The sequence below is a fragment of the Musca vetustissima genome, unplaced genomic scaffold (genome assembly GCF_032173495.1).
Source record: "Musca vetustissima isolate MV318-11 ecotype Yass unplaced genomic scaffold, APGP_CSIRO_Mvet_v1 utg188809, whole genome shotgun sequence".
NCBI classification, from domain to species: Eukaryota; Metazoa; Arthropoda; class Insecta; order Diptera; family Muscidae; genus Musca; species Musca vetustissima.
The window spans coordinates 8474-29325 of NW_026887445.1; the positions used below are offsets into that span (position 1 = coordinate 8474).

Below are 20852 nucleotides of genomic sequence, written 5' to 3' on the forward strand. Positions count from 1 at the left end.
GGGTAACCGTGCTCGCCCTTAATTAACCATGCTCGCTTCCACGGATAATTATTCAAAAAATCTTGAAAATTTCACTGAGGCATTTAAGCGGGGTTTACTGTATATTTTTTACTACATTTATTGTTACGGGTTGAACTTTTACGCCATGAAATGCAAATTTTGTAATTTAACACAAAAGTCTTGGTGCGTTTGACACTTGCATTATTGACGGATCATTCTAATTGGTTGGACAGACTCCCTTCCTCGTGAGATGTGATGTTATGTTTGGCTTATAATTGTGGCCTATAGAGTAACTTCAAAAATACACCAAAGTAAAGTTTTCGGTCCATTTCATCCCATAAATATCATCTGATCATCATCGAAAATTATATGCGTCGTCTTTCACAATAACCGGAACATCATGTAATATTTCAATGCGATCAGCGCGACATTTCTGTCGCCTAGTGTGGTAATGGTAACACAAAACCATATGAGAATAAATAATAACGCATAACTCCCCTATTCGAGTAGGGGAGACAGGGGCACCTTGAAATCTCTAGCTAATAAACACATTTAGATGCACTTTTTTTTAATTTTTAAAGATGTTTTTGTAATATTTCCATTCCATTTCATAGGTATTTCGTATAAAACTACTCATATTTTAAGGCTGTATTATTAAAAAGTAGTTAATTATAATGTGCATTCTTATAAAAATAATTAAAAATATAATGTTTTTTGAAGATAGGCAGAAACAAATTTACAAGTACCTTTGGGGTAGATTCGGCATTTTGAAGTGGGGCACATTCGCCATATACATATAGTTCAATATAAGTTCGAAATTACATTTATAAGACCACACGTGGTTGTACTGTCGAAATGCGATAGAAAAAAGCTATTTCTGATGGTGTATGAGGCCTTGAGAAGTCAACGTCCGCCGCTAGAAAATATAGCCTTAAAAGTCAAACATTGAGTGGCGTATTCAAATAAAATAGAACCTTTAGAGGATCGAAATTCAAACCAGACTGATAGCGGTGATAACCCATCAAATTTGGAAGCTACCCCGGGTAGGGGCACATTCGGCGAATTTGACTTTTTTTACAAAACTGTAAAAATGTTTAACTAATACTAATTTATTATAGATTTTTGGTTCTAATTTTTATAATTAAGTATCAGACGACAATAACCGGCCCAACAATTTTTATATCATTTATATCTGCTCCAGCCTACCCTACATACATCAATATAATTGATATCAATTCAATGGTCAACGGCTCATCTTGGATATACTGTAAAATTATGCAAATTTTGTAGCAATTCACAAAAGTTTAAGTCAACTTGACCCGCTATATATTGACCGATCATAAACATTTTTTGGAGTAGTGAAAATATAAATCTAAACAATATAATTAGATTCACCTTTTTTGGCCTGATGTTTTTGAATTAAGGGGACCCCCCATTCTCGGGGTCAAAATTGATATTGGTCCTAGACCCACCTTTAAGTATACCGATCGTCATATCTCGACTAGCTGAGTCGATCTAGATCTGTGTGTCCGTCCGTCCGTCTGTCCATTATAATTTGTAAACACGATACAGGCCACAGTTATCGACCAATCTTCACGGAATTTTGCATGTAGGATGGGTTCAGGTCAATGAAGACCCCTATTGTTTTTGGGAAAGATCGGTTAATATTTAGGGGATGAAATGGACCAAATACTAATTTTTTGTCGGTTTTTCTGGTCGTTCCACAGTCCGCAATAATGGCCCGAACATCGTGAAATTTTGCATGGAGAAGGGGGTCGGGCCAAAGAATAAGCATGTCTGTTTTGATAAAGATCGGTCAATATTTAGCGGGTCAAATGGACCCTGACTTTTGTGTGAAAAATGACAAAATTTGTATCCTATAGCGTATATATTTACCCCTGAAGGACATAGACCCGAAAAGTTGATATTATATCCAAGAGGAGTGGTTGACCTTTAAATTAAGACCAATTATATTGTTGCATGTGCTCTAATGTGGGAGTTACACCTAAATATTTACAGGTGTCTCCGTATTTGTATGTTATTTAGTAACCCATTATCACTCTAGAGAGCCGAACATAGCGCTGATCGCTTTGAAATGTTTCATGAGGTTCCAGTTATGGTCAAGGACAACGCCTATAATTTTCGGTGATGATCAGATAATAATTTTGGAATGAAGTGGACCGAAAACTTAATTTTTATACCCTACACAACTATGTTGTCAGGGTATTATAGCTTTGTGCAGCCCCAAAAGTTTTGAAACGCCGCGAAATATTGGTCCTAGACCCACGTTTAAGTATACCGATCGTCATATCTCGACTAGCTGAGTCGATCTAGACATGTGTGTCCGTCCGTCCGTCCGTCTGTCCATTATAATTTGTAAACACGATACAGGCCACAGTTATGGACCAATCTTCACGAAATTTTGCATGTAGGATGGGTTCTGACCAATGAAGACCCCTATTGTTTTTGGGAAAGATCGGTTAATATTTAGGGGATGAAATGGACCAAATACTAAATTTTTGTCGGTTTTTCTAGTCGCTCCAGAGGCCGCAATAATAGCCCGAACATCGTGAAATTCTGCATGGAAAAGGGGATCGGGCCAAAGAATAAGCATGCCTGTTTTGATAAAGATTGGTCAATATTTAGCGGGTCAAATGGACCCTGACTTTTGTGTGAAAAATTACAAATTTTGTATTCTATAGCGTATATATTTACCCCTGAAGGACATAGACCCGAAAAGTTGATATTATATCCAAGAGGAGTGGTTGACCTTTAAATTAAGACCAATTATATTGTTGCATGTGCTCTAATGTGGGAGTTACACCTAAATATTTACAGGTGTCTCCGTATTTGTATGTTATTTAGTAACCCATTATCACTCTAGAGAGCCGAACATAGCGCTGATCGCTTTGAAATGTTCCATAAGGTTCCAGTTATGGTCAAGGACAACGCCTATAATTTTCGGTGATGATCACATAATAATTTTGGAATGAAGTGGACCGTAAACTTAATTTTTTGTGTTATTTTCGAGTCGATCTATAGACCTCAAATGAAAGCCGAACATCACAACACAACCCACGGTGAAGGGAATTTGGACAATAGGTGTACTGAATACTCGTAATATTCGCAAAATATGTCAGTGTGAGGAAGAGGTGCTGTTTACCTCGAATCGGGCAAGAAGATGCCAATACCACGAAATATTGCCCAGGCTCAGAATAAACATCCGCAGAAAATTTGAGTTCCGTGGAAGTTGTGTAGGGTATCGTATGGTCGGCCCCGTCCGACTATACTGCTCCGCTCACTGGTTTTTTAACTGGGTTTTTGGTAAAAAATCGGCGATTTTCCAAAAATATTTTTTCAAAGGTCCACCATTTTGTTAATTTTAGAGCGAAGTCAATAATCCTAGTTCATACGAGAGCCAGACATGTACTCTTTCTAACACCGTTGGAATTTTCAGATTCCGATGTTCCAGTGAGGAGTTATCATGCCCGCCATCAAAAATAAGGACTTTTCTTTAATTACAAAAACAACAACAAAACAATAACAAAAAATTTTTGTAAATTATTTTTCTTCTCTTTTAAATCTTCAATTATATATGTGCAAAGTTACAAACTTTAACAAGCATTGGTAATGATTTACCAGCCCATTGAAAATCGTGAAAAATTAAAATCGAGAATGGGTGGGGATCCCTTAATGTAAAATTCGTTTTATAAATAATAAACCGTCATGTTTATTCATTCCTCATGAAAAATTTCATTGGCCAATTTTATCCCCGGATCATTACCAAAAAAAGGGATCTTCTATGACCACAACCTGTTCGTGAGTTGCGGTCCATATTGTGCTTACAAATTATAATGGACGATCGGTAAACTTATATAGGTCCTAGGTCCTGGTCTAATTTAGAATCGAATTTGTAAGCCAAATCTAACCTCTATTTCTACTTATTTGATTAATTGCCGTTATTTTTGCATATGCCTATGTAAGGTTATTTTGTGGTAGTTCATGTGTTATTCTTCGTCGCCAGGTGTTTCTTGATTGACCTTGATTTCGTGATCCTTGGGGATTCCATTCAAATGTGACCTCCATTCTCTACTTTTAATCTGTTTTCGTATGATTTCCTAGTCCATTACATTCTACAGCTCCTTATTACTTATGTTGTTGGGCCAAAACATCCTGCATATGATCCTGGATCATTGTTAATGCCAAGCTTTTGCTTGGTGGCTTCATTGACTACAGCAGAATAATTATCGTTTTTCTCATATATGTGTTAGTTTCTCCATACGTCTTGCAGTGGTCCGAATGGAGCTCTCGTTTAGGTAAAGAGGATCGTTTACGCCACCACATGTTCATAGTAGGACATGTACTTATGTCAGTGAAATGACTGTTAAAATCTTAGATGAAATCTTCTTGAGATTAGTCTTTGTTATACTTCCATTCCCGCCCCCTTGTACCGTTTAGTTCGTGAATAGCATAATTTTGATGAATTGAGCTTGAGGACTTGTAAAAGCTCTACACTTTTTGAATACGGCGCACCCTATGTTGGGTAAATGTGCCCGCCGACTAAGATGTCCTGTGAGAATACCTGTAACCTGTGCCCTCCTATTCTCAGTTTCAAAAAGCATTAAACGTTAAGACTTGCTTGGTGTTATCTTCATTTGGGTTTCGCCCGTCCGCTGGTTCAATATAATCATTTTCATTTTCAAAATAAACTTTCCTACGAAAAAATGTTTCGTTAGGTGTCCGACCCATATGATTCGTAAAAACCCATATTGTGAGCATTTTTTATGCTTTTATTCAATCCCATACTATCTTTCATGGTTTTTTTTTGTAGTATTTTGACCAGATTTAAACTAACCAGTTTAGACACTCCGTAAGAACTGATCTGATATCTGGCAGGCAAAGTGAAATTTAAGGGGACCCCCCCATTCCCGGGGTCAAAATTTGTTGTTGATATAATTCGAATCTACACTGATTAAAGAATGTCTCTACAAAATTTCAAGTGAAAATCTCAAGAACTCTTGAAGATTTATTGTGTCCACCAAGTGACGGCTGAAGGGCTTCTCAAACTTTAAACGCGTTTTTCTCGAAACATTTTTTTTGCGAATGGCGGGCACGATAACTCAAAAACTAATATTCCAATCGGTTCTAAATTGTGCAAGGTCCACCATTTTGTTAATTTTAGAGCGAAGTCAATAATCCTAGTTCATACGAGAGCCAGACATGTACTCTTTCTAACACCGTTGGAATTGCCCGCCATCAAAAATAAGGACTTTTCTTTAATTACAAAAAACAACAAGAAAACAATAACAAAAATTTTTTTTTCAATTATATATGTGCAAAGTTACAAACCTTAACAAGCATTTGTATTTACCAGCCCATTGAAAATCTTGAAAAATTAAAATCGAGAATGGGGGGGGGGTTCCCTTAAGTCATCGCTTCTTCAATAAAAAGTCCCAGTCCCGTATTCCCTGATAGTCGGTTTGATCCACAGAAACATGGGGTCTAAAACCAATATTTCGATGAGGCACATTTTCCCGTATCAAGGTGTTGGCTACCAACGTGTAGGGATCATCGTAAGGTTCATTGTGTGTATTGTATTGGTTCACTTTTTCATACATTTCCACCCCACTTTATGTTTTATAAGGCTGCTTTATTCACATTTTCGAACCGAAGTGGCTGTAATTTTGCATTCCGGGTTCTACAAGGACGAACATCATTTGTTCACGTACCGAACATGGTTTTTAAATAATAAAGATAGTGAACGTCTTGCTGGGGGTCTCTTGTGTAAAAGAGAGAACATTATTTGTACACTCTAATAAGATAGGAGTTTTCTATTGCCACATGTGGTATGTTTGGGTGAGATTACGGGGAGTAATCTTCACTACAGACAGATAAGCAGGTGTAGCGTGCTTGCCACATGTGAGATAAAGAATTGTGTGTGTCCACTCCATGGGTTATGGCAGATGCACTCTCTCTCTCTCTTACACATAAGTCTAAGATAGGTTAAGTCATACTGTACAACTTAGTTCTTAAGGATTACTTTTTATTCAAATAAATTAGTGTGTAAATGCACAGCAAATAAGAAACATACGTGCTATCACTCCGCGGATAGTATCCGCGTAATCTAGATCAGATCCCTAGTTTATCATCATTTATGCAGAAAATTAGATAGATGTCCATGTATTGAAACAGTCTCAGTGTATTTCCTATTTTCGGTATGTTGAAGAAGCATATCAAATTATAAAATCTAAGTATCTGTCATTTGGTGTTTTGTTTTCTCATTAAATTCATTTGAATATTTCTCCACCGGGTGGTATAAGTATTGAGAACAATTATAAAAAATATTACGTATACGTATAGAGGTGTTAATGCGCTATGTTTGTAGAAGATATTATGGGTTGACCTGAATTTTATTCAAGATTTTTTTCTCCTAAACCAAATATTTTCAAAAAATACAACAAGATAGATAAAATATAATTTATTTTTCAAAATATGTATTTTTTATTCTTTAATTTTAATGATAATAGCTTAAATCACATTTAACAAAATAAAAAATAGAAATATAGAAATTAATAATATAAATAAAATAGATGTTGCACACTAATGTTGCGTTAAATTTGCAATAGCCGTCGAATTTCCATTATCGCAGAGACTCTGAGGGCCACTTGAAGTGAATTGCAGCAAAATGATGAGATATGTGGTTAGGGCACCGCTTATCTACAGAAATTGAATACGAAAAAATTCCAATAAGAAAATTGTCCTTTAAGGAGACAATTATCATTCTTACCGTAAAATATAGCGTTCGATCGATGTTAAATAGGCCAGCAGCGGTAAAACTTATTTTCAAATGCAACAGTTGCATTGAGAATTGTTGTAGCTTCTCCTTGACTTCAGGGGTTTTGGCTTTATTCAATAGAGCATGGACAATACCGCCCGTCTTTTCGCTCTGCAACGAAATAGAAAATGTAAATTTTTTAATTTTTTCTAGAAAAATTTGATGATTCGCCAACTCACCTTCTTAATTGCCCGATTACTGCCCTCGACAATGGAAATGATTGCAATCAAATACAAAATCATTTGACAGGAGAAGAAGGTGACAAATTCCACAGTTTTAAATTTACTCTCTCGTTTCGATTTACCCAGGAGTGTTTCAAGGACATAATAGGCATCAAAAACAATGATCAGGAATGCAATTGAAATAATGGTCAGTAGTTGATAGGTAAAATATTTATTGGCTGTCGATGCTGCTTCACAAATTAGCTGATGTATTTCCATAGATTCTTGTATGATTTCCGAGGGATTTTTTGAAACTATGGTATACATGGAGAAGGAGTCCAGGCATTGTAGGGAACGTTGTTTTTGGGTGATGGCCTTAATGCTGCGTGTATCCCATTGGTGGCTGAGATTTTTGAGGACCTGTAGGAGAGAAAGATAGGGACAAATATTGTATTAGGTCCCGGTTTTATGGAATGTTTTAGGAGAATCGATAGCGAATTGATTTATTCTAAAAATATTTCTTAATGAACTAAAATCGCCGTTATTTATTTTTTAGACGACTTGGGAGAGACGTGGATTATCTTAGAATATTTTTAGAGGCAATTGGAGGCGTGGTTTAAGAATATTTTTAGACCCTTCAAAGAGGCGTGGTTTATTTTAAGAATATTTTTAGACCTTTCAAAGAGGCGTGGTTTATTTAAAGACTATTTTTTAGACCCTTCAAAGAGGCGTGGTTTATTTTAAGACTATTTTTAGACCCTTCAAAGAGGCGTGGTTTATTTTAAGACTATTTTTAGACCCTTTAAAGAGGCGTGGTTTATTTAAAGAATATTTTTAGACCCTTCAAAGAGGCGTGGTTTATTTTAAGAATATTTTTAGACCCTTCAAAGAGGCGTGGTTTATTTTAAGAATATTTTTAGACCCTTCAAAGAGGCGTGGTTTATTTTAAGAATATTTTTAGACCCTTCAAAGAGGCGTGGTTTATTTTAAGAATATTTTTAGACCCTTCAAAGAGGCGTGGTTTATTTTAATACTATTTTTAGACCCTTCAAAGAGGCGTGGTTTATTTTAAGACTATTTTTAGACCCATCAAAGAGGCGTGGTTTATTTTAAGAATATTTTTAGACCCTTCAAAGAGGCGTGGTTTATTTTAAGACTATTTTTAGACCCTTCAAATAGGCGTGGTTTATTTTAAGACTATTTTTAGACCCTTGAAAGATGCGTGGTTTATTTTAAGACTATTTTTAGACCCTTCAAATAGGCGTGGTTTATTTAAAGACTATTTTTAGACCTTCAAAGAGGCGTGGTTTATTTAAAGACTATTTTTAGACCTTCAAAGAGGCGTGGTTTATTTAAAGACTATTTTTAGACCTTCAAAGAGGCGTGGTTTATTTTATTTTTAGACCTTCAAAGACTATTTTTAGACCTTCAAAGAGGCGTGGTTTATTTAAAGACTATTTTTAGACCTTCAAAGAGGCGTGGTTTATTTAAAGACTATTTTTAGACCTTCAAAGAGGCGTGGTTTATTTAAAGACTATTTTTAGACCTTCAAAGAGGCGTGGTTTATTTAAAGACTATTTTTAGACCTTCAAAGAGGCGTGGTTTATTTAAAGACTATTTTTAGACCCTTCAAAGAGGCGTGGTTTATTTAAAGACTATTTTTAGACCTTCAAAGAGGCGTGGTTTATTTAAAGACTATTTTTAGACCTTCAAAGAGGCGTGGTTTATTTAAAGACTATTTTTAGACCTTCAAAGAGGCGTGGTTTATTTTATGAATATTTTTAGACCTTCAAAGAGGCGTGGTTTATTTTATGAATATTTTTAGACCCTTCAAAGAGGCGTGGTTTATTTTAAGACTATTTTTAGACCCTTGAAAGATGCGTGGTTTATTTTAAGACTATTTTTAGACCCTTCAAATAGGCATGGTTTATTTTAAGACTATTTTTAGACCCTTCAAAGAGGCGTGGTTTATTTTAAGAATATTTTTAGACCCATCAAAGAGGCGTGGTTTATTTTAAGAATATTTTTAGACCCATCAAAGAGGCGTGGTTTATTTTAAGACTATTTTTAGACCCTTCAAATAGGCGTGGTTTATTTAAAGACTATTTGTAGACCCTTCAAAGAGGCGTGGTTTATTTTAAGAATATTTTTAGACCCATCAAAGAGGCGTGGTTTATTTTAAGAATATTTTTAGACCCATCAAAGAGGCGTGGTTTATTTTAAGAATATTTTTAGACCCATCAAAGAGGCGTGGTTTATTTTAAGAATATTTTTAGACCCATCAAAGAGGCGTGGTTTATTTTAAGAATATTTTTAGACCCATCAAAGAGGCGTGGTTTATTTTAAGAATATTTTTAGACCCATCAAAGAGGCGTGGTTTATTTTAAGAATATTTTTAGACCCATCAAAGAGGCGTGGTTTATTTTAAGAATATTTTTAGACCCATCAAAGAGGCGTGGTTTATTTTAAGAATATTTTTAGACCCATCAAAGAGGCGTGGTTTATTTTAAGAATATTTTTAGACCCTTCAAAGAGGCGTGGTTTATTTTAAGAATATTTTTAGACCCTTCAAAGAGGCGTGGTTTATTTTAAGAATATTTTTAGACCCTTCAAAGAGGCGTGGTTTATTTTAAGAATATTTTTAGACCCATCAAAGAGGCGTGGTTTATTTTAAGAATATTTTTAGACCCTTCAAAGAGGCGTGGTTTATTTTAAGAATATTTTTAGACCCATCAAAGAGGCGTGGTTTATTTTAAGAATATTTTTAGACCCTTCAAAGAGGCGTGGTTTATTTTAAGAATATTTTTAGACCCATCAAAGAGGCGTGGTTTATTTTAAGAATATTTTTAGACCCTTCAAAGAGGCGTGGTTTATTTTAAGAATATTTTTAGAATATTTTAGAGCTTGGTTTATTTTAATACAAATGTGACAGACTCATATTTTCATTACCTTATTATTAACCTTCAAATAAGTATTTAATTTCTCCAATATCGAATTGAATATGACAACCACACAACTAACCACCAAAATAGGTGAATAAAACGCAATTGTGGTCATCAGAGATATCGAGACACCATTCCGCATAAATACACCCAATGAACCATACAAAATAAAACCAATATTAGCGAGCAACATCACAACAATTCTCAAATTTATCCAAGCAGCACAATTCTTCTGCATAAATCGAACACTCAAACGTGAAAATCTCAATTCAATCCATTCGAATTGTTCCACAAGGTGTATCAAATATTTACTTCGCACCAAACAATAAAACAATATTGCGAGGACACAGGACATGCCATTGTATTTCTGCAAGTTGTCTGTTAGACGCGATACTTCGGTTTCGAAGAAATGGCTCAACAGAGATTGTTCATGACCCCTAATGTACCCAAAAACAAGGATATAGAATATTATACGCAACAAAGCATTTCCATATCCAAGCATAGTATTTTTTAAATGTCTCCTAGGATGGGAGTGAAATTCGAATGGGATAATTCCAGCAATTAGGCCGAGCAGGAACATTAAACGATAACAACCGTAGACATCTCCCGGCCGATGCAAATCGTGTAGAAAAATTCGAAGAGACTGTGGAATGAATGACATTGCCGAACGGGTTCTTATTACACGGAAAAGTTTTCAAGTTCAACTAAATGGTTTCTTTCCGGATCCATAGTTTATTCCGGTTATTGTTATTCGTATGGTCATGACTTATGGTGATGATGGTATCACTAGTTCACTGCCAACGCTTAATTAATTAATTGAATACACTGTTGTTAATGTTTTTGTTGCTAATATCGTTTATGACATTTTTTATTTATGTGTTTTTGTTTTGAGGTCCTCTTGCCGAGGTACATACATGTATATTGACAGTCATATTGGGTACGCAAAGTGTTATTGGTGGGTCAATATTTAATTTCGCTTTAGTTTAATTGCAGGGTAAGAAATGTGGTATTTGTATTTATTTTTATTAAGCGAAGTACGGAAGTCGCTTTTCATTAAAATATTTATTGTTTCCTCATAAAATGAAAAATGGAATATAGGTCAGCAGGACAAACAGAATAATAAGAGCGACATTATTCAGGGTGGACTTTTGAAAATTATTTTACAAGGATATTATAGGCGAGGATTTTTTTAAAATAATTTTTCGAGTACTGTTTTAAGAAATCCAAGGCTTGTGTTGGTATTTAAAAAAACCACGCCTTATGTTGGTCCTCAAAAAAAAAAACAACGTCTTGTGATGGTCCTCCAAAAAACCACGCCTTGTGTTGGTCCTTAAAAATACAGGCGTGGAGGATCATCACAAGACGTTGTTTTTTTTTTTGAGGACCAACATAAGGCGTGGTTTTTTTAAATACCAACACAAGCCGTGGATTTCTTAAGGACTAACACAAGGCGTGGATTTTTGATGACCAACACGGAGGACCAACGCAAGGCGTGGATTTTTTAAAGACCAACACAAGGCGTGGATTTCTTAAGGACCAACACAAGCCGTGGATTTCTTAAGGACCAACACAAGGCGTGGATTTTTTAAGGACCAACACAAGGAGTGGATTTCTTAAGGAACAACACAAGGCGTGGATTTTTTAAGGACCAACACAAGAAGTGGATTTTTTAAGGACCAACACAAGGCGTGGATTTCTTAAGGACCAACACAAGGAGTGGATTTCTTAAGGACCAACACAAGGCGTGGATTTCTTAAGGACCAACACAAGGAGTGGATTTTTTAAGGACCAACACAAGGCGTGAATTTTTTAGGACCAACACAAGGCGTGTATTTTTTTAAGAACCAACACAAGGCGTGAATTTTTTAAAGACCAATACAAGGCGTGGATTTTTTAAGGACCAACACAAGGCGTGGATTTTTTAAGGACCAATACAAGGCGTGGATTTTTTAAGGACCAACACAAGGAGTGATTTTTTTAAGCACCAATACAAGGCGTGGATTTTTTAAGGACCAACACAAGGCGTGTATTTGTTAAAAACATTTTTAAGGGTTAACACAAGGCTTGGATTTTTTAAAAATAGTTTTAAGGGTTAACACAAGGCTTGGATTTTTTAAAAATATTTTTAAGGACCAAAACAAGGTTTGGATTTTTTAAAAATATTTTAGGGACTACGACAAGTCGTGGATTTTTTTTAAAAACATTTTTAAGGACTACAACAAGTCGTGGATTTTTTTAAAATATGTTCTTAAGGATATTTGTTAGAACTTTCGATTTTTTATTTATTATTAGATTTGTTTGTGAATTTGTTTTCGTAATATTTACCTTATTGAAAGCTCTAAAATACAACGCCAGAGTCTGCATCATGGCATTGAACAGTATCACAACACAGCTAACAATTAAATGTGGTGAAAAGAATGAGATCCAAGCTAAGGGTATTACGTCGACGTGATTCAAACTAAATACCAGCGAACCATATGCAAAGAATGCCACATTGGCAGCACTTAAACACACAATTGTTAGATTAATCCAAAATGCATTATTTCGACGCCAGAACCTTAAACCCAAATGGGCCAAACGTATCTCTAAATTATCCAATCGTTCGATTAATTTTACAAATACCCGACAACGTCAAAGACTTAAAAACATCGTAACCAATACACCGAACAAACCGTTAAAACGACGCATATTATCCGTAAATTTCGAGACATTCGATGAGCGCAGGTGTTTCATGACCGATTCTTGTGCAACCTGAAGATAGATTAGAATAAACAAAAAGAAGATCCAAATACAAATGACATAGGCAAAGGAAACTATGGAAGACTTCAAATGTCTCCGCGGCAAGGACCGAAATTCCAAAGGTAGCACCCCGGCCAAGAAGGTGACCAGAAATAATAACCGCAGACTAGCATAAATATCTCTCGGCTTACGAATATCACGAAAAAATATTTGTACACTTCGTGGAAGAACTAGAACCGAGGTAGACATTACGCTTTGAAAGTTAAAACATAACTGAAAGGATTTCGAAGCAATCTAACCATCGAAATGATTTGACCAGCACTTAAAACTTCATTTTAATGGCTATGCAGTTGGGTGATGGTATCTCCCCGGGATAAAATGTTTAATTAATTGCATATACGTGTTAATAACTGCTCTATGAATATGAAATTATCCAAATGTTCACAAATTGTGACAAACGAACACACACATGCACATTTACACCCACACACTCCGATAATAATTAGCTTGAAAATGGGTATTGTTCTGTCCGATATGGTATTATATGGCAAATTATATTATTGAAGCAATAAAAATAAAATATTTATGATATCAATATAATGACATAATGGAAATACGATTATGTAATAGAAGATGACCACTAGGTGGTCTAAGTCATTATTTTAGTGAATAATAAAAAAAAAAAAAAAAATCCCTCTATATGGCTTTTCAGAGCTTTGAAAAATAATTTTTAACATATCCACTTTTACAGACCTCCATATCCTTGCTTTAGAGCCTTGAAAAAATATTCTTTAAAAATCCAGGCCTTTGAGGTTTTAGAGCCTTGAAAAAATATTTTTTAAAAATCCAGGCCTTTGAGGTTTTAGAGCCTTGAAAAAATATTCTTTAAAAATCCACGCCTTTGAGGTTTTAGAGCCTTGAAAACATATTCTTTAAAAATCCACGCCTTTGAGGTTTTAGAGCCTTGAAAAAATATTCTTTAAAAATCCACGCCTTTGAGGTTTTAGAGCCTTGAAAAAATATTCTTTAAAAATCCAGGCCTTTGAGGTTTTAGAGCCTTGAAAAAATATTCTTTAAAAATCCACGCCTTTGAGGTTTTAGAGCCTTGAAAAAATATTCTTTAAAAATTCAAGCCTGTGAGCCTTGAAAAAATATTTTTTAAAAATCCAGGCCTTTTAGGTTTTAGAGCCTTGAAAAATATTCTTTAAAAATCCAGGCCTTTGAGGTTTTAGAGCCTTGAAAAAATATTCTTTAAAAATCCAGGCCTTTGAGGTTTTAGAGCCTTGAAAAAATATTCTTTAAAAATCCACGCCTTTGAGGTTTTAGAGCCTTGAAAAAATATTATTTAAAAATCCAGGCCTTTGAAGTTTTAGAGCCTTTAAAAAATATTCTTTAAAAATCCAGTCCTTTGAGGTTTTAGAGCCTTGAAAAAATATTCTTTAAAAATCCAGGCCTTTGAGGTTTTAGAGCCTTAAAAAAATATTCTTTAAAAATCCACGCCTTTGGGGTTTTAGAGCCTTGAAAAAATATTCTTTAAAAATCCACGCCTTAGAGGTTTTAGAGCCTTGAAAAAATATTCTTTAAAAATCCACGCCTTTGGGGCTTTAGAGCCTTGAAAAAATATTCTTTAAAAATCCACGCCTTTGGGGCTTTAGAGCCTTGAAAAAATATTCTTTAAAAATCCAGGCCTTTGGGGCTTTAGAGCCTTGAAAAAATATTCTTTAAAAATCCACGCCTTTGGGGCTTTAGAGCCTTGAAAAAATATTCTTTAAAAATCCACGCCTTTGGGGCTTTAGAGCCTTGAAAAAATATTCTTTAAAAATCCACGCCTTTGGGGCTTTAGAGCCTTGAAAAAATATTCTTTAAAAATCCAGGCCTTGAAAAAATATTCTTTAAAAATCCAGGCCTTGAAAAAATATTCTTTAAAAATCCAGGCCTTTGAGGTTTTAGAGCCTTGAAAAAATATTCTTTAAAAATCCACGCCTTTGAGGTTTTAGAGCCTTGAAAAAATATTCTTTAAAAATCCACGCCTTTGAGATTTTAGAGCCTTGAAAAAATATTCTTTAAAAATCCAGGCCTTTGAGGTTTTAGAGCCTTGAAAAAATATTCTTTAAAAATCCACGCCTTTGAGGTTTTAGAGCCTTGAAAAAATATTCTTTAAAAATCCACGCCTTTGAGGTTTTAGAGCCTTGAAAAAATATTGTTTAAAAATCTACGCATGTAGACCTTCAGAGCCTTCAAAAACTATTCTTTAAAAATGCACGCCTGTAGACCTTCAAAGCCTTGAAAAACTATTCTTTAAAAATCCACGCCTGTAGACCTGCAGAGCATTGAAAAAATATTCTTTAAAAATCCACGTCTTTAGACCTTCAGAGCATTGAAAAAATATTCTTTAAAAATCCACACATTTTTTAAAAAAATATTTTTTTCATTTAATTTCCAAAAACTTACCCGATTCAACAAATCAAATTGCTGCCCGAAACGCATTGCAAACGAAACATTCAACACCACAACACTCAAAATAAAGACATGCGGCACAAAGAACGCTCCCACCGCCTGGAAGGATGGCCATATTTGATTGTGGAATAATATCCACATACAACTGGTCATGTAGCTGCCACACACCGCGACCATCATTGCCACTTTGGTATGACGAAATTTCATTATATAACGATATTTAAATTCAACACCCAAATTTCGAAAACGACAATCAATTTGGGCCACTGTCTGGTACATTCTCACCAAATCCCGACTATTACGTAAACTCATACCGAACAGGATCAACATTCCCGTCAGACCAATAAATTTCTGTAGAATATCTCCCACCTTGGAAATTTCCGTTTTGAAAAAGAACCCTACAATGGATTCTTGTAAGAGAAAGGAATGCAAGAAACAATAGGCAAAGAAGGTGCCCTGTAGGAGGGTTATGATTAGGCCCAAACGTGATATGTAAATCCGTCGGTTTCCACAGGTGCCTTCAATGCGTAATGGTGTTAGACCCAACACGAATGTTACAAATAGTAGAGTTTTCTCTGCAGCATATGTGTCCTGCGGATTCAGGAAGTCTACCCAGAAAGACATTATCGATGATTACCGTTTAACAGGGCTTTAAAAATACTACACATATAAGGAAGGAAATCAATTGCCTTTTATAGTTTTTCCTTGCGAAAAATCAAGTCTAGTTGTGATTGGCATTTTCTATTAAAAATAATTGGCTTTATTATTTTCCTCATTTAAAGATTAATTGACATTTCATATTGGTTCTACTCATCAAATTTTCAGAAAAACATGATTTTCCCCATCCATATTACGTTGGCAGGGTGATGATAATAAACCATTGTGTGCATTAGTAGAGTTTGTCAAATTTATTTTTCGGCCATCACAAAAAAAAAATCAAACCAATAATCTCTTAAATCGCCCCCACCAAAATCGCCCATGGTCAAAAAAAATGATTTTTACCATGAGTGTATAACACGAATAATGTAAGTATGTGTGTGTGTATACAAGGACCTTTCCAGGAATCCATAATAAATCTAGAAAACCTCTGAGTATTTCAAAATGATGATAAAATGACAGGAACACACACATACACAAATATCAATAGTTCGGATGAACAAACTTTAAATTTTAGTTATGTGGATATTAAATAGATTTTTGATTTTTATAAAAAATGAAAAAAAAAATTGTGAAGATGAATTGGTCATTAATATTTTAATTTAAAAAGGCCCCTGTCTATCATTTTACAGAATTATATTAATAAGCTGACGTAGTGAAATGTTTGTATGTACATATTTTACAAATTTCCAAATTGAAGAAGTATTCAGTGTGGAGTACCGATGGATACCGGCTTCTAATTCCAGCAGATGATATTTCCATCCCTCCTCCCGAATGAAATGCATCTGAAGCTCTCCAACATTATTATAACAACCTTGACCACTTGATAATAACATAATTTGAATGGATGTTAATAACGCCACCTATAGAAAAATGACAACACTAAGTAAGCAAGGACCCCAACCATTGACAATTGTAGAGGGCGTTGGTTCTAAGCAACTATAAATGGCAAATCTAAGACATAAGTCGTACTATGTCTACAGCAGATTAATAATATACTTAGCTGGAATATAGAAACACAAGGAATTTTATGACAATGCATGTGACATACGAAATAGAACATGCAATGGAATATTCCAACTGATAGTAAAGCATCAACATATGCACAGCTAGAATAGGAAATGGCATCGTATTAAATCTGTAAATTAAACGACATGAAATTACGATAACACAATAGGAATGATAGGAGAAGGCGATACATAAAGGAAACTCGCAACACTAAATAAGTAAGGAACCATTGCATAATGTTTATTGAAATTTGCTTCTAGGCAACAATAGATGGCAACCCCCCAGAACCTGGGACTGGCTACAGGAAATTAATCATTTAAGCAAGATTAACAAAAAAAATGATTTTATGGCAATGACCATTGACACACAAAAAAGGTTGCGCAATGGAATGTTCGAACTCTTAGTGAAGCATGAAGACTTGCAAAAAGAATCATATAAAATCGAAGTCTTAGGTGTAAGTGAAATGAAATGGAATAACGATAACACAATAGGAATGACAGGAGATAGCGCCATTCGGAGTAAAATGACAACATTAAATAAGCAAGTACAACAACCATTAAAAAATTCAAGAGGGCGTTGCTTCTGGGCATTTACTTAGCTGGACGACCAAGAAACACCTGACGACAAACATTGATCGGAAAACTAAGATAAAATATCCTTACATGGAAATATGCAAAATCAATGGCGACTAATAGATGGCGATGCTTTGTGGATGCTCTGTGATACCAAGAAATGTAGGGGGGAAAACTAATACGATTATTTTTATTTTTAAGCGGCTATAAAGAAATCTTTTTTTGCAAGGATCTTAAGGTTCTTAAGGATCATAGGCGTGCATTATTTACAGACATATTTTTCAAGGTTCTGAATGAGGCATGGATTATTCAATGAAATATTTGTTTCAAAGCTCTGAAGGACCTTAGGCAGTCATAGATTTTTTAAGAATAATTTTTTCAAAGTTCTGAAGGAGGCCAGGATTTTTAAAGATATTTTTCAGTTCTCTGAATGAGGTTTGTTTCTATAACATTTTTTTAGGGCTGTGAATGAGGCGTGGATTTTTATACCCTACACAACTATGTTGTCAGGATATTATAGCTTTGTGCAGCCCCAAGAGTTTGTAATGCCTCGAAATATTGCTCCTAGACCCACCACTGAAGACCCCTATTTTTGGTAAAGATCGGTTAATATTTAGGGGATGAAATGGACCAAATACATACTTTTTGTCGGTTTTTCTAGCGAAATTTTACTAGGAGAAGGGGATCAGGCTAAATAATAAGTATGCCTGTTTTCATAAAGATCGGTTAATATTTGGCGGGTCAAATAGACCCTGGCTTTGTGTTCTATAGCGTATACTCCTGAAGGACATAGACCCGAGAAGTTGACAGTATATCCAAAAGGATTTATTGACCTTTATATTGAAACCAAATATATTGTCGTAATGACTCAGATGTGATATTTATAGGTACTTATGCACTCAAATATTAATTAGAAGGGCAGTACTGAAGTAGTGAGTTCCGTGGTAGTTGTGTAGGGTATCGTATGGTCGGCCCCGTCCGACTATACTGCTCCGCTCACTGGTTTAAAAATATTTTTTCAAGGCAGGAGTTGATTTAAAAAAAAAAATAATCAAGGCTCTGAAGGAGAATAGGCAGGCGTGAATTTTTTAAAATTCATTTTCAAGGTTCTGAAGGACCTTCGGCGGGAGTCGATTATTAAAAAGTTATATATTTCAAGGCTCTGAAGGAACTTTGGCGAGTGTGTAATCTTTTAAAATATTTTGTCAAGGCTCTGAAGGATATTAGACGCGATTTCTTATTATTGAACAAATAATAAAAAATCTGAAACGCCATAGGAGTGCATTCTTTAAATTATTTTTTAATGCTTTAAAGGACCATAGACCACTATTTTAACTATTTTTTCAAGGCCTTGAAAGACCTTAGTCAAGCGTTGATTTTTTAAAAAAAATATTTCTTCAAGGTTGTAAAGGTACTTTATATATTCCACTGTTTTAATTCCTCAGGGCTATAATCTCTACTTTTTAAGAGTCAAATTCTGATTATTTAGAGAGTTTTGTTTTTTGTATATGTGGTCAGAATTAATCTTTTTATTTTATTTTTTATTTACACACGAAAAAATCTATATCACACCGTGACTTCTCACTCACCTGATGCATCATATTGTAACGCATTTCAATCATTCGTGTAAAACAGGAAAACATTGACACAGCAAACAGCACCACGGTGTGTTGCAAGATAAACGTAACATGCAACGACCACGATGGTGCTTCATTGATTTTCTTCAACAGGCGAAAACTACCTATCGTATAGGTCAAATTCGCCGTGACCATTGTCAGAATATAAATATAACTAAAACGTAAAATTTTACTATACATTATTTTGATGCCCATGTCACGTAGAAGATAATCCATATCCTGCATTGCTGCCATGCTGCGCTGGACATAATATTTCGGTATGATCGCTGTCAAATAGATGACCATGACACCCAGAAATCCACTAAGAATTTGCATGAAATCTCCAAAATGTGATATGTGGGAACTGAAAAAGTATCCAGCCACCGTTTCGAAATCATTTAGCAGGGTCAGGGTGTAACAGGCCCCGTAGACGACAATGTGAAGGGCCACATTGACATAACCCCAGGCCGATTGTTTCATACGCTTATGGCCATGCGAATCACTGTGGATATAGAAGGGCACCAGACCATGACAGTAGAGAAGGAAAAATAACGGCTGCAGACATTCGAACAACTGTTTGGCCGAGAAAAATCTACGTATCCGACCGATAACCGGATGTTCCAGATGGGTATTTTCTTTCAACTCAACATCCATTCCGTTCGAAGTTTAAATGAAAACTGACCACTTGTTGGTCGAAAGGAAGGAAGTGCTACTAAATTTTTGCAGTTCATCATACTTCCTGGCTGCCATCCTTCCTTATTGAAGGCTATAAAAATATAAGAAAACTGTCTACTTTGTTTCAGTTTTTTTCTTTTCTCGTCCTAATTTCGATGAACCTGTTGACTGTGTGTATTCTGGCCATGTAGGTCGTGGGGTTGGTAAGTGGAACTTTGCGTGTGTTTCCTATAATCAAGGGAATGATGGTGGTTTGCTGGTGTCATTGTAGGTGGTGGTTGGCTGTCGGTCATTTGTTTTATTGAAATTACGCGACACTTGGATAAATATTTAATCACACTCAATGTGCGATGTATGTACGCTGTGTCGCAGCACTAGACATGGATAGTCTGGACACGCTACTCTCCATTCCTTCTCTTGCCATTGCTTGCCGATTATATTTATCCAGGTAATTAGCCTTTATTTAGACGACAATACATCAACAATGGCACAGGGTGGGAGTTGCCTTTTGTAAGCATAATACCTGATTAACTTATCCCCCTCTTGAGAATTGTCGCGAATGGTTGAGAAGGGGGGTATATGCAAACAAAGTAGTTTCGGAGATGATGAATGGGTTAGATGCTAATTGTTATTTATGGAATACAAAAGTTCGTATTTGATTGGATTGGAATAGCCTCTGTGAAGTCTCGCCCCATCGAAAAAAATAATGAAATAATTTATTGTTTTATAAAGTTTTTGGTATTTTGTTTCCAACTTTTAATATATATATATTTTAGGGTGTAGGTCAAAGGTTAATTTGTTATAATTTATGAAATTGATTCCTTTCAATTAAGGATAATTAGGGTACTGAGGAAAAAACATTTTTAAGAGCAGAGAATGAGGCGTGGATTTATTAACAATATTTTTTCAGGGCTCTGAAAAACCTTAAGCAGGCGAAGATTTTTTAAAAAAATATTTTTTCAATGCTCTGAGAGACCTTAAGCAGAATATTTTTTCAACGCTCTGAAGGTCTACAGGCGTGGATTTTTAAAGAATATTTTTTCAACGCTCTGAAGGTCTACAGGCGTGGATTTTTAAAGAATATTTTTTCAACGCTCTGAAGGTCTACAGGCGGGGATTTTTAAAGAATATTTTTTCAAGGCTCTGAAGGTCTACAGGCGTAGATTTTTAAAGAATATTTTTTCAACGCT

At 35.1% G+C, this 20852-nt stretch overlaps 1 protein-coding gene across 1 annotated transcript; it reads right to left on the reverse strand.

Moving 5' to 3' along the window:
* Nucleotides 1-6600: 6600 nt before the first annotated feature.
* Nucleotides 6601-19641, reverse strand: LOC133335017 (putative gustatory receptor 28b). Its single transcript, XM_061543313.1, has 4 exons — nucleotides 18961-19641; nucleotides 7015-7416; nucleotides 6788-6946; nucleotides 6601-6717 (listed from the first exon to the last, which is right to left on the reverse strand). Exons 1-4 carry the CDS (start codon nucleotides 19639-19641, stop codon nucleotides 6601-6603), a joined length of 1359 nt encoding a protein of 452 aa, XP_061399297.1.
* Nucleotides 19642-20852: the final 1211 nt, after the last annotated feature.

Coding starts and splice junctions, on each gene's coding strand:
- LOC133335017 (XM_061543313.1), bottom strand. CDS start 19,641: ATGGATGTTGAGTTGAAAGAAAATACCCATCTGGAACATCCGGTTATC. Junction 7,417..18,960: donor GTTACAATATGATGCATCAG/GTGAGTGAGAAG, acceptor TCTCTCCTACAG/GTCCTCAAAAATCTCAGCCA. Junction 6,718..6,787: donor ATCGAACGCTATATTTTACG/GTAAGAATGATA, acceptor CAATTTCTGTAG/ATAAGCGGTGCCCTAACCAC.